The sequence below is a fragment of the Erinaceus europaeus genome, chromosome 14 (genome assembly GCF_950295315.1).
Source record: "Erinaceus europaeus chromosome 14, mEriEur2.1, whole genome shotgun sequence".
Taxonomy (NCBI): domain Eukaryota; kingdom Metazoa; phylum Chordata; class Mammalia; order Eulipotyphla; family Erinaceidae; genus Erinaceus; species Erinaceus europaeus.
This window is the reverse complement of record NC_080175.1, coordinates 42942627-42956465: the sequence shown is the minus strand read 5'-3', so window position 1 is coordinate 42956465 and position 13839 is coordinate 42942627. Positions and strand designations below refer to the sequence as shown.

Here is a 13839-nt window from a genome sequence, read left to right as displayed (position 1 = left end):
CCCTGGAGGCAAAAAAAAAATCCATAAAATAAAATTAGGGGGCCAGGTGGTGGTTCACTTGGTTAGATGCACACATTACAGTGTGCAAGGACCTGGGTTCAAGCTTCTGGCCCCCACCTTTTTTATGAGTGGTCTCTCTTTTGTCCTCTATCTCCCCCTGCCCTTTCAACTTCTCTCTCAGTCTCTATCCAAAATAAGTTTTTTTTTTTTTTAGAAAATTAGCAGACCAGGAAGTAGCACAGCTGAACTCAAGCATGAGGTCCTGAGTTCAACCCCTGCAATTAGAGTGATGTTCTGGCTCTTGCCCTCCCACCCCACCCCATTAATTAATAAATATTCACAAAGTTATTTTCCTTTTTGGGTTGGAGTCCCCTGCCTGCATAATTTCTCTTTTTTCATGGGGCCAAGGGACACCACAGCATGAGAGCTCCCGCAGGTCATGGTATTCCTAGGAGATACTGGGGACTCAAATCTGAGCTGTGCAAATGGTAAAGTACACATCCTTCCATGAATCTTTTGCTTTCATTTTTTACAATAATTGATTGGCTGATTGATGTAAACAGTGAAGCTGAGAGAGAAGAGGGAGACAGAGTGGGAGAGAGACCCCTGCGGCACCGTTTCACTTCTCATGAAGCTTTCCCCTGTAGATGGGGATGGAAGCCATGTGTGTCTGAGCTGAGATAGCTCTGCAGCTGAGAGTGGGCAAGTGGTTAGACGGGCAGAGCTCTGGAATAGCATGCCTGAGGCTCCTGCTTTGATCCCAGCACCAAATGTACCAGAGTCCTACTCTGGCTTCTCATTCTCCCTCTATTTCTGTCTTTCACATGGATAATAAAGAAGGTAATTTTTTTTTCCAGATACCAGGGGTAGAGAGTGGGGGGTAGGTGAGGGGGCAGAGAAAGAATGAAAGAGGCCATAGTATTGATGCTTCCTTCAATATGTGTCGGGCTGAGCTTCACTGATGGGAGACAGACGACCAGGGACTCATGGCTGGGTTGTATGCAGTATCTCTTTATTCATGCAGGACGCAGTGCAATCTAAGCCAAGCTAAACTAAACTAAAGTAAAACTCACAATGCTGTCCTTATATATACTTGCCAAGTAGGGTGTAAACAGGATGTGATGGTGGAGAGGGTGGAGAGAAAAGTGACTGGTGAAATCAGGGTGTGACACGGAGAGGGGGCGGAGCAGGCGAGAATTCTACCACAGAACCACCAATGCCCTGGAGGGAGGGTGGTGCTTAGTTAACAGTGGTTTATGTCAATAGACCGCAGCTTTGAGTGGGATCAAACCAATGCCCTGCAGGCATGCCGGTGCTTAGTTAAGCAGGATTAGAGACAGAAGGGGGGGGCTGGCATACTACCCAACAAATATGGTGGGGCCCAGACTCAATCCTGGCTTGTGCACATAGCAAAGCAGTGCACCATCCAAATGAGCTATTTCATTGGTCCCATGATTTTTAAAAAAAAGGAGGGAAAGAAAGAGATTTATGTATTTATGAGGCCAGGAAGAGGAAGAGAGAGAGCCAAAGCGTCACTTTGATACATGCTATGCTGGGGATTGAACTCAGGACCTTATCCATTGTACCACCTCCCATGCTACAATAAAATAAATCTTTGGAAACAGAAAGAGAAGGGGCCAAGCAGTGGCACACCCAGCTGAGTACAAATATTACCAGGCACAAGGACCCAGGTTTAAGCCCTCAGCTGCCACCTGCAGGGGGAAGCTTTGTGAGCAGCGAAATGGCTCTGCAGTTGTCTCTCTTTCTCCCTCTCTCTCACGCACACATGCCATCTCCCCATACCCTCTTGATTTTTCTGTCTCAATCCAATAAATAATAACAATAATAAAGAAACAAAAAAAAAAAAAGAAGGAAGAAAATAAAGAGAAAAAAAAAGAGAGAAATCTCAGCCTGTCCTGAATGGCAGTGATGTAGGAAATCACTCCTGTGAGTCTTAGTCCCACTCCTCCCCTGCACCCACCCCAGTTCCTGGCTTCTCTTGGGCCAAGTACTGGCAGAGAATGACTCTTCTTCACAGCTCTTCAGCTTTTTCATTTCTTGGGAAAACCTAACATGGTGCTACTCCCACTAGGGACCCCGACAGGTCTGCTGCAGGGAGGTTGGGGTGGCCCCTTCTCACCAGCTGGCTATGACTGAGTGTGCATCTCCACACACCCACAGCAAATGCTTGCCCCTTCCCCACTCAGTGTGCTCATCCCACTGTCCTGAGACACAGCCTCAGCAGGCATGGTCCCACCCTCCTGGCTGAGGACCTGAGGCCCTCAAGCATCATGGACTTTGTCCCCTACCTGAGCCAGAGTCCCACACAAGTGGTGTGGCCCGGCCCAGCACCCCACTCAAAGGCCCTGTTCACTGTGCTCAGTGCGGGAGCTCACCTTGCTGTCCAGCAGGTAGTTGTAGGGCATGAAGATGATGTCAGCCTGCTGCCTCAGGTTCCGGGACAGGTAGTAAGGACACACCCTGGAGCAGGGTGGGAGAGGCACTAGGGGTGCTGCTCATGGAGCCAGGAGGGCAGCTGAACCCTCACGGGTACTCCTCAGGTGTAGGAGCAAGGGGTCCAGGCTGGGAGTACCCTGTACCCCCTGGGGCACATGAAGAAGGTGCCTGGATCTGGCTCAGCGTAGTAATTGGGATGCAGGAGACTCACAGCAGGCAAGAGCCAGAGATCCAAGCTCAGTAGGCCAGGCATGTGCCTCACTGCACACAAGGCACAGGTTCAAGTCCTGGCACCAGATGGTAGTGCCATGGCATTGGGGGTATCTTGGCAGTGGAGGGGGGTAAAACCTCTTTCCCTTTCTCTGTGTGTGTCTACATGAAGGAAAAAGTGGGCCCAGGAGTGGTGAGATCATTCACATGTGAGGCTCTGACTCTCCAAAATATAATACAGGGACCAGGCAGTGGTGCACTCAGTAGAGTATACATGCTACCCTGCACCAGGACCCAGGATCAACCCTGCCCCCCTCCACTTCCCGGGTGGGTCAATAAGGTCCTCAGAAACACTACCCCTATCTCTGTCTGATTGTCTTGTCCTGTCTCAGCCTGAAGTCTGAGCAGCAAACAGCAGAGGAGCCAGGCTTGAGCTTGTTGCAGCTGGTGAACGGCAGCATGGCCTGCAGGTCACTAAGGCCAGGCTGGCTGTGGGAGAGACTGGAGGGCAAGGCAGCATTCTCTCTACTCCTCAAAATGCTGAGCAAGTAAAGGGACAAAGTGCACACTGGGGAGGCAGGTGCCGGGCCTGGGGCCTTACTTGTGCTTGTTCCCACCGCGAACCAGGTCCTCGATGTCCAGGATTGGGGTGGCCAGTTCCTCCTCTAGGCTCTTCTCTGCAGACAGGGCAGGGGCACACTCCCTCAGTTCCCCAAGAACCCCCAAAGTAGGTCATGGAGACAACCGCCCTGAGACGTTGCCTTGGACAGGAATAGGTGTCCAGCCACCTGGGAGTCAGCAGTCAGGTCCCCAGGGAGGGCCCCAACCTGAAGCAAGAGGGAGCCAGCATGGGGGGGAGGGGAGAGCTCAGCCCATCACTGTCCCTCAGCAATGCTCAAGGACCTCAGTGGTAGCACCTGCTCCTCTGCCCCTCCCCCAAAACTTGGGTGGGCCTCTCTCTAAGGGAAAGTCATCTCCTCGGGAGCTGTCACCCATCCCTGTCTGCCAGGTGCAGAGAGCCCACACTACCATATCTGAGGGCAGGCGGCCCAAGGAAGAAAAGACTTGGGCAAGAGTCACATGCCAACAGGCCCCACTGAGGAACAGAGCAGGACCAGGCTCTCCTCCAGCGGCAGCCGGAGTCCCGAGGGCCCTCCAATGACAGCAGACACCAGGCCCAGCCCTGACTCCAAAGGCCTAGATGACTCAACCCCAAAACTTCCACAGGAGAGCATGGAGGGAGCAGAAGGTAAGCCACTGGCAGCACCTGAGACCAAGAAGCAGTTCAGCAATAAGGGAAGGGAAGGGCCAAGAAGGGGGCACAAGGAGGAGTGACAAGAGTAAAGGGGTGGCTGCTATCCTCACCCCTCCCCTGTACCCCTTTATATCTCTCAGGGACCCTCGGGAAAGGGGACTGCAGTGGCTATACCCAGTGGTGCCCACAGGCTTTGACATAAGGAGAGCAGGACACTGCCCCTATCCCCATGCCAGGGGCAGAGAAAGGACAACTCTACGGAGCATCCAGGCAACCACCGGCTTGTGGGGGAGCAGAGGGGACAGGAGGGAAGGGGCAGAGCCATTTCAGAGACCAACTGCCCCCCAGGCTTGGCACCAGCAGATGAGGCAAAGCAAGGTAGTCACAGCCACGGGCACCAGCCACAGGCACATTCTGGGCACTTGCTCACCTTCCACGTTGTTGTAGAAGTGACAGGAGCGGCTCGTCACCTTCTTGCGGCACAGGTGAATCTGAGAGAAGGACAAGGTCCCAGCTGTGGCATAGCTGAGGCAGGGCAGGGCCCTGGGCTTGTAGGGGGCAGGCTGACAGGCACAGTATCAGGTGCACAAGAGCCAAACCCTGTTCTGCACCCCACACTGACACGCCCCCTCCCACATACCCCTGCAGCCTACCTGCATGTGCATGTTACTCTCTTGCTTCTTCACCTCAGGGTGGATGCACAGCTGTTCCCGAGAGCCCAGCACACATACCCGGGGCCTGTGGGGAGGCGGGGCCAGTGAGACAGCTCAGCAGGCAGACCTAGGTTCCAGCCCAGCCCCCACTGCACTGGAAGAGGCTCCAGGGCCGAGGTGTGTTCCCCTTTCTCTCTATCTGAAAGAGGCCACCCCTGTGGCCAGAGGCAGGGTGTACGTAGACAAACAGAACATGCCCAGGACTGGGGAGGAGCTTCCTGTACAAATCCCAGAGTCAACAGACAACATGGCAGGAAACAGAGTGAACAGGACTCCTGTGCTTCCACAGAGATGCTGTCTTCTCCAAGAGAGGCTGGAGCAGTACGCTCAGACTGGGCAGCCGTGCAGGCTCAGGCTTGCCCATAAAGCCCTGTTCCCAGCTACCTGTGCGGGACACGGCCCACAACCACTGGGGCTCAGGCACTGAAGGTCAGTGCAGGACCTTAAAGCTGCTTCTTTGGGGCTAGGAAGTGGTGTGCCTGGTTGAGCGCACATGTTACCATGAGCAAGGGCCTGGGTCAAGCCCTGGCCCCCACCTGCAGGGCGGAAGCTTTATGAGTGGTGAAGCAGGTCTACAAGTGTCTCTCTATCTCCCCTTTCCTATCATTTTTCTGTCTATCCAATAACTAGCTAACTAAAAATTTTTAAAGCCACTTCTTCAAAGTTGTGGATCCCAGAGAGACTGCCCTCCCCCTGGCCCACCCGGAGTACTCAGGCAGGACTCTACAGTATGAAAGGAGGTAGGTGTGAACTCAGTAAGACTTACCGGTAGGAAGTATTCCGAAGCTCGCTGATGACTTGTGTGAGCTGTGAGTGGGTCCTGGAGGCATAGATGATCTTGGGGATGTCCATGTAGCAAGCTGCCCGAGGACAAGGAAGAAAGGGTCAGAGGTGCTAGGCTGTTCACCTGGGGGGGAGGGATTGGATCACCGCTCACTGCCCCTGATAATAGAGATCAGGAAGCTAGGAGTGGGTTAAGTGGGTCTCTACTATGTCCTACTTTGCCAGTCAGGCTCTGACCCAGAGTTTTCAGCTGAGATTGTGATGTGACTCAGTAGTGACAGAACAATTTGTTCAACTCTGCTCAAGAGCCTGGCCCGCTCTCTGCACCCTACCCACTGTACCCCTTCCTTAATACCCCCTGCCAGGTTGGGGCCAGGGCTGGGAAGAGCTGGCTGGAGAATCAGCTATAGCATCTCTCTCTCTCTCTTTTTTTTATTTTTTTTTTGTTTTACCACAACACGCCCAGCTCTAGTTTATGGGGGGGAGGGGGGATTGAATCTGGGACTTTGGAGCCTCAGGCATGAGAGTCTCTTTACATAACCATTAAGCTATCTACACCCTCCCTCACCTATAGCATCTCCATCGGTGGCTGCATTCCCCCAGGATGCCAAGGCCCGGTGGGAGAAGAGCTCCCCTTCTGTCCTCTCGGCAATCTTCCGGGCAGAGATGGTGTCTCGGAGGTGTTCCCGCCAGGCCAGTGTGGCACAGAGCAGGCACAGAGTCTTCCCAGTGCCTGTGGGGCTCTCCAGGATGCCATTCACACTCTGGAGGTGGATGGGGAAAAGGACACAGGAAGGTGGGGAATGCATGGGGCCACTGAGAGACAAGCCTGGCCCTTATCCAGGAGCAAAGCTCACCTAGTGGGTGAAAGGAGACTTCCCCTCTCAAAACCAAAATGCTGGAGGTGACTTCGGCCTTTGTCAGCACACAGTTTACTGCACATTACCCAAAATGCAATAGCATTTTTCCAGCCTAATATAAATAGTAAGGTGACTAATTAGGTGCCAAGTCTCAAAATAGGAGGTTGTTCTGTGATTCTGAATCCAGGAATTGACACTGTCCTATCTGGTTGGAATCTGATGGCCTACATAGCTCTGGTATGGGAGCCCGAGCAGCAACCTCCATAAGCTAGGATGACACAAAGGTACATCTACAGAGCTGAGTGCCCAGCAGGAATGAGAACCGGCTCCCTCCTTGCTGTAGGATTGTATTTCCACAAAGTCAGTCAGGAGCCCAGCAGCAGAATCGGCTGGGGTGGGGGTGGCACTTGAGCATTGGACTTAAAAGCATAAGTTTGATCCCCAGAACTACATGTGTAGTGATGTTCTGGATTGTATATGCACATGCACTCAGGTCCTCCCCCCTTTTGTTAATAAGTCTTAGGAGAAAAAGATAGTGAAAAGTGGTCTAGGAAGTGGAACAGTAGATAGAGTGTTGGATTCTTGAACATGAAGCTCTGAGTTTGACCCCATGCAATGAATATACCAGAATGATGCTCTAGTTTGTTTGTTCTCTCTCTCTCTCTCCACAGAGAGCAGGAAGACAGATAGGTAGCAGGCCTTGGCTCAGTCGGGAGAATTACCTTCTGCAGACACTCCAGGACCTTGGTCATGTACTCCTCTTGGCATTTGTATGGCTGGAAGGGGAAGTCCACTGTCACACCACTCAGGGTGATTTGGGGCATCTCAAGTCTATTCTCAGAAGTAGGCTTGCTGGCTGTGTGTGTGTGTCTATGAGACAAAATTCCCCCTGAAAACAACAGGGCCTCTGTCAGTCCAAGTGAGCAATGCCAGGACACCACAATGTGGTCTACAGGAACTGCTGCCGCACAGAGATGACAATGATAAGGCCGCAGCCGGCCTTTCTGGAGCACCAGAAATCACAGGAGGCCGTTTCAGGAAGCACCTGCTGTTACAGCGCCTGTGATACCTTGTCACTAGAAGCTTGGGGAGTGAAACAGCTCTAAGAGGCGGCCTCAGGCACCACTACCCTCCTCTAGAAGAGTCAATCCTTTTACAGAGATAAGAAGAACCCACGGGCAGCTTCCACACGCTCCACTTACAATACCACACCCGCCCCCCAGATTAGGGCAGAAGATGCCTGAATCCCAGGCGAGCAAGCAGGTATCACCAAAAGGCAAGTGCGCTCTTCTAGTAACCAGGAGAAACAAACAAACTTCTAAATATTGAATGACCAGGGCCGGGTCACTCGGGGAACTGAGCCAGAAGTGGCGCCCAAAGTCCCGGGCACAAAAAAACTACGAGCCCCAGAATGCAGCGCGGCCAAGCTGCCAGCAAGCAGCCCATGGGTGGCGCAGAGCCTGCCGGGAGCTGTGGTCTCAGAAAAAGCTGCGCTCCAGCTAGTGGATCAGGGAAATGCCCAAGATCCAGGGTCTCCATCACTCACTCGCGCCTGTGGAGAGACTTCCGAGACTGGCGATCTCCAGAAACTCGCTCTTATCTGGCTAGGCACCGCTACCGACTCACCTGCCGGTCGCCAGTAGGTCGGAACTTCGCGGGCTTAGGCTCAAGAGTGTCTGACCTCCAAGCACTTCCGGACCCTTTTCCGGTCCTTTAGATAAATACTCCGGTGGGAAACAATTCCTCCGCGCCGAGGGGTCCGCTTGACCTGTGAGCTGTGCGCTGCCCCAGCCATGGGCCCTCAGTACAGAGCTACAATCCCACCGCCTTCAACGACGACATCAATAAAAATAACAATAATAACTATGACAATAAAACAAGGGCAACAAAAGGTAATAAATAAATAAATATTTAAAAAAAATAATAAAAGGGGAGTCGGGCTGTAGCGCAGCGGGTTAATCGCAGGTGGCGCAAAGCACAAGGACCGGCATAAGGATCCCGGTTCGAACCCCGGCTCCCCACCTGCAGGGGAGTCGCTTCACAGGCGGTGAAGCAGGTCTGCAGGTGTCTTTCTCTCCCCCTCTCTGTCTTCCCCTCCTCTCTCCATTTCTCTCTGTCCTATCCAACAACGACAACAATAATAATAACTACAATAATAAAACAACAAGGGCAACAAAAGGGAATAAATAAATAAAATAAAGAAAACCAAAAAATAATAATAATAAAAGAAAGATGTAGTATCATTCTCCTAGAAACCAGAGCACAGTTCCGGTACATGAAAAAGCACAGAGCTAAGATTAAACCAGGAGTCTTGGGCATGTAAGGCCAGTACTTGGAGACTCAACAGCCTCCCAGGCCAGAGCTGGATGTGAGGACTGGACCCTCTAAGGATGTGTAAACTACCTGGTCACACATGACTGAGCACAGACTCCACAGCCTCCTAGAAATTAAAGCATGTACATCCTGATGTACAGAATCTTGCCCCGAGAGATGCGGGGAGAGGAACACTTAAGAAAGTTCCACCCAGCAAGCACAGCACTGTGATCGAGTCAACACACTTACTTATTGACTATTGTTCTTCTTTTAGCGTTTGCCATTGACTATTGTGATTTATTTAAAATAAATTACTGTTATTTATTTTAAAATTTTATATATTTGCTTTTATTTTGGATAGAGAGACAGTTGACAGGGGAGGAGGAGACAAACAACTGCAGCGCTATTTAACTTGTTGTGAAACTTCCCCCCTGTAGATAGGTACCAGAGGCTTGAACCTGTGTTCTTGTACTCTGTGATATATGTGTTCAACCAGGTGCACCACTGTCTGACCTCTATTATTGATTTTCTTTAAATTTTATTTATTTACTTGTTTATTTATTTTGTTGCCTTTGTTGTTTTTTGTTGTTGTAGTTACTATTGATGTTGTCATCATTGGAGAGAAATGGAGATAGGAAGGGAAGACAGAGGGGGAAAGAGACTCCTGCAGACCTGCTTTGCCACCTGTGAAGTGAATCCCCTGTAGGTGGGGAGCTGGGGGCTGGAACCGGGATCCTTACGCTAGTTCCGTTCCTACTCTTTGTGCTACCTGTGCTTAACCCACTGCGCTACTGCCCGACTTCCTGATTTTCTTTATATGAAACTGGGGCCTCACATATGTGTTCTTACGCCTCTGGGTTGCTTTATTTATTTATTTACTTTTCCATTTCATTTTATTTATTCATATTTTTTAATTTTTTTATTGTCCTTACTTATTGGATAGAAACAGTCAGAAATCGAGAGCGAATAGGGGTATATAGCAGAAGAGTGATAGAGAGACACCTGCAGCACTGCTTCACCACTTGCAAAGCTTTCCCCCTACAGGTGGGGACCAGGGGCTTGAATCTGGGTCCTTGTGCACCTGGGTCCTTGAACATGGGCACTCAACCAGGTGCACATCTACCCAGCCCTATTTATTTTATTTTTAATTCAGACAGAGAGGAAGAGAGATAACACAGCCCCAGTGGCATGGCACCTTCCCTGTTATTCATTTACTTGTTTATTTTTAGATAGAGACAGAGACAGAGAAAGAGAGTGAAAGACCACAGCACTGACGCTTCCTTCAGCACACTTGTGGGTTGTTTCTAATTTGGGTTGTGTATATGGCAAAGCAATACACTATCTAGGTAAGCTACTTTGCCAGCCTATTCATTTATTTACTTTCTTTTTTAAAATTTCTTTATTGAGGAATTAATGGTTTGCAGTTGACAGCAAAACACAATAGTTTGTACATGCATGACATTTCCCAATTTCCCACATAACAATTCAAGCCCCACTAGGTCCTCCTCTGCTATCATGTTCCAGGACCTGAAGCCCTCCCCTCACCCCAGTGTCTTTTCCTTTGGTGCAATACACCAACTCCAGTCCAAGTTCTGCTTAGTGTTTTCCCTTCTGATCTTGTTTTTCAGCCTCTGGCTATGAGTGAGATCATCTCATATTCATTCTTTTGTTACTTTTTAAATTATTATTTATTTTCCCTTTTGTTGCCCTTGTTGTTTTATTGTAGTTTGTAGTTATTATCATTGTTGTTGTTGATGTCGTCATTGTTGGATAAGAAAGAGAGAAATGGAGAGAGGAGGGGAAGACAGAGAGGGGGAGAGAAAGAGAGACACCTGAAGACCTGCTTCACCACCCGGTAAAGCGACTCCCCTGCAGGTGGGGAGCCTGGGGCTCGAATCGGGATCCTTACGCTGGTCCTTGAGCTTTGTACCACATGCGCTTAACCCTCTGTGCTACCGTGTGACCCCCCCCATTCTTTTGTTTCTGACTTATCTCAACATAGTTTCTTCAAGCTCCACCCAAGATGGAGTGATGAAGGTGAATTCACCATTTTTAATAGCTGAGTAATATTCCATTGTGTATATAGACCACAACTTACTCAGCCATTCACCTGGGTTGCTTCCAGGTTTTAGCTATTACAAATTGTGCTGCTATGAACATAGGTATACACAAATCTTTTTGGTTGATTGTATTGGGTTCCTTGAGATATAACCCCAGGAGAGGAATTGCAGGATCATAGGGTAGGTCCATTTCTAGCCTTCTGAGAGTTCTCCAGATGGCTCTATACAGGGGTTGGACCAATTGACATTCCCACCAGCAGTACTGAAGGGTTCTTTTGTCCCCGCAATCTCTCCAGAATTTGTTGCTGCTACCTCTTTCTTCTTCTTTTTTTTTTTTTTTTAAAGAAAAGACTATTAATTGAAGGGCGTTGGGCAGTAGCACAGCGGGTTAAGTGCACGTGGCACAAAAAGACTATTAAATGGGAGTTGGGTGGTAGTGCAGCGGGTTAAGCACATGTAATGTGAAGCACAAGAACTGGCGTAAGAATCCCAGTTCAAGCCCCCGGCTCCCCACCAGCAGGGGAGTCGCTTCACAAGCAGTGAAGCAGGTCTGCAGGTGTCTGTCTTTCTCTCCCCCTCTGTCTTCCCCATCTCTCTTGATTTCTCTCTGTCCTATTCAACAATGATGACATCAATAACAACAACGATGATAACTACAACAATAAAAAACAACAAAGGCAACAAAAGGGAAAATAAATAAATATATTGTCGGGTTGCGTCTCGGGGGAGAGAGAAGAGACCAGGAACTCGATGTGGAGCGGGAAAGCAAAACGTTCCCCACCAGAGCTGGGTGTGAGCACACAGGTTCAGGCCATGTGGAGCTAGCAAAATGGCCGCCTCCCACTATGCCCACCAGCCCTTCTCCAGATAGGGATGCAAAAGAGAAAAGAGGGCGAAACTGGAACAGCAGCAGGTTTTATAGGGTAAAAACCGGAAGTGGCAAGTTGGAAATGGAAATGACTAGGAAAGGGGGTGGAGAGAGGCAAAAGGCATGCTGGGAAGGTGAAAGCGTCCTTAGCAACTGTTGGCGATGGTTTTAACTGAATTAGCAATATCCTGAGGGGATAACGTGGTGGGGATCTTTCAGGCAAACCAATGATTATGTAAGCAGAGCTGGGGGGCTGGCTTTAAGGCCCAACTATATATATACTATTAATTAATGAGAAAGATAGGAGGAGAGAAAGAACCAGACATCACTCTGGTACATGTTCTGCTGGGGATTGAACTCAGGATCTCATGCTTGAAAGTCCAGTACTTTATCCATTGTGCCACCTCCTGGACCACCTGCTACCTTTTCTAATGTATGTCATTCTCACAGGAGTGAAATGGTATCTCATTGTTGTCTTTATTTGCATTTCTCTGGCAATCAATGACTTGGAGCATTTTTTCACATGTTTGTTGGCCTTTGGATCTCTTCTGTAGTGAATATTCATATCCTCTCCCCATTTTTGGATTGGGTCATTTGTTTTCTTGTTGCTGAATTTGATGAGCTCTTTATATATTTTGGTTATTAGCCTCTTGTCTGATGTATGGCATGTAAAGATCTTTTCCCATTCTATGGGAGGTCTCTGTTTGGGTGATGGTTTCTTTTGCTGTGCAGAAGGTTTTCAACTTGATGTAGTCCCATTGGTTTATGTTTGATTTATTCTTCTTTGTAATTGGATTTCTTTCACTGAAGATGTCTTTAAAATTTATACAGAAGGGAGTTAGGTGGTAGCACAGTGGGTTAAGCACAGGTGGCACAAAGCACAAGGACTGGTGTAAGGATCCCGTTTCGAGCCCCCGGCTCCCCACCTGCAGGGAAGTCGATTCAAAGGTGGTGAAGCAGGTTTGCAGGTGTCTTTCTCTCCCCCTCTCTGCCTTCCCCTCCTCTCTCCATTTCTCTGTCCTATCCAACAACAATGACATCAATAATAATTACAACAATAAAACAACAAGGACAACAAAAGGGAATAAATACACAGAAAAGAGTTCTGTCAATATTTCTTCTAAGTATTTGATAGTTTCTGGTCTAACATCCAAGTCTTTGATCCATTTGGAGTTTACTTTTGGATATTTATTTATTTTCATGCAGATCCAGGAAATTAACTAGGGTCTAATGCATGAGAGATACAGCCTAGTGACCATCCAGGCCCCACCCTTTCTTTCCCTATATCTTTAGGGAAGTGACAAGAGAAGGAAGGATAGACAAGAGAGAGAGGGAGAGATAGCAAATCACACCTCCACCATCCATGGGGCTTCTTCTAGTGCCACTCATGATGTTCTCATGTGGGGAGGGGGATCAGGCCAAGGGCCTCACACTCTGGTGTGTGGAAGGTGTGTGACTTACTGACACAGTTATCTCCTGATCCTAAAAAGAAAGCCAGCTTTGAGTTGAGCACCAGCACTGGAAGTTTTGCAGGATTTCTGAGATGGCCAGACTTCATGGGCATTAGATGCATGCTGGCCATTACGCACAAGATGGCCTCATAAACCACAAGGAGCATAAGGAAGTGGGCGTACAGAGGAGCCATCACTTAGCTTCAGCCAGGGAGAGCTGCCTGCTGATGGATCTTGAAGTGGTGTCAGGGAAATCATGTCATAAGTGCAAGAAACTCATGAGGGGAACCCAGAGGTGAGGGATCCTCAGTATGTGAGAGGCTCAAAAGAGCCATTGAGGCTGAGTGAAGAGGAGTCTGATGCCTTGGGCCTATGTGTTTGTTCATCCATGAGGGAAGCGGCCTTTGTCTTTTTGGTTGTTTTTGATAGGACAGAGAGAAACTGAAAGGGCTGTGGGAGGGAAGGGAGAGAGAGAGAGGGAGAGAGAGGAAGAGAGAGACACTTGTAGCACTGCTTCACCACGTGTGAAGATTCCCCTTACAGATGGGAATTTGGGGTTTGAGTCCCAGGTCCTTGTGCATGGTGATGTATGTATGCACTCAATTAGGTGTGCCACCACCAGACCCTGGAAGCAGGCTTTGCATCTCTGAAAGGCATGGGCTGATCTGAGCAGAGAGGGAACAGTGGAACTCACAGTCCTGGCATGGTGGCAAAATGGACAGGAGGGGTGTGTGCCCAGTTTGCTGCCAGCTCATTTCCAGTGCTCCACAAGCTCCAGGAGTTCCATGAACTCTTCTTCCAATGGACACGTGGTAGGTGTTGATGTAAGTTTCTTGTAAGTGGTCCAGGAGGTATTGCAGTGAGTAAAG

General features: G+C 49.3%; 1 protein-coding gene across 5 annotated transcripts in view; it reads right to left on the bottom strand.

The window, feature by feature from the left end:
• The window catches only part of RTEL1 (regulator of telomere elongation helicase 1), a 69475-nt gene that overhangs the window by 28249 nt on the left and 27387 nt on the right, over positions 1 to 13839 (bottom strand). For 3 of the 5 annotated variants that reach the window (XM_060171627.1, XM_060171628.1, XM_060171626.1), the window contains exons 1-2: positions 3269 to 3340; positions 2397 to 2481 (exon numbers count right to left, since the gene is read on the bottom strand). In XM_060171627.1, the coding sequence (XP_060027610.1) occupies positions 2397 to 2426 (30 nt within the window). In that variant the 5' untranslated portion in view covers positions 2427 to 2481; positions 3269 to 3340. Of the gene's footprint in view, positions 1 to 2396; positions 2482 to 3268; positions 3345 to 4352; positions 4414 to 4575; positions 4661 to 5401; positions 5496 to 5986; positions 6183 to 7000; positions 7168 to 7904; positions 8106 to 13839 lie in introns of those variants that run through there. The other 2 variants (XM_060171630.1, XM_060171629.1) reach the window with 2 other exon arrangements.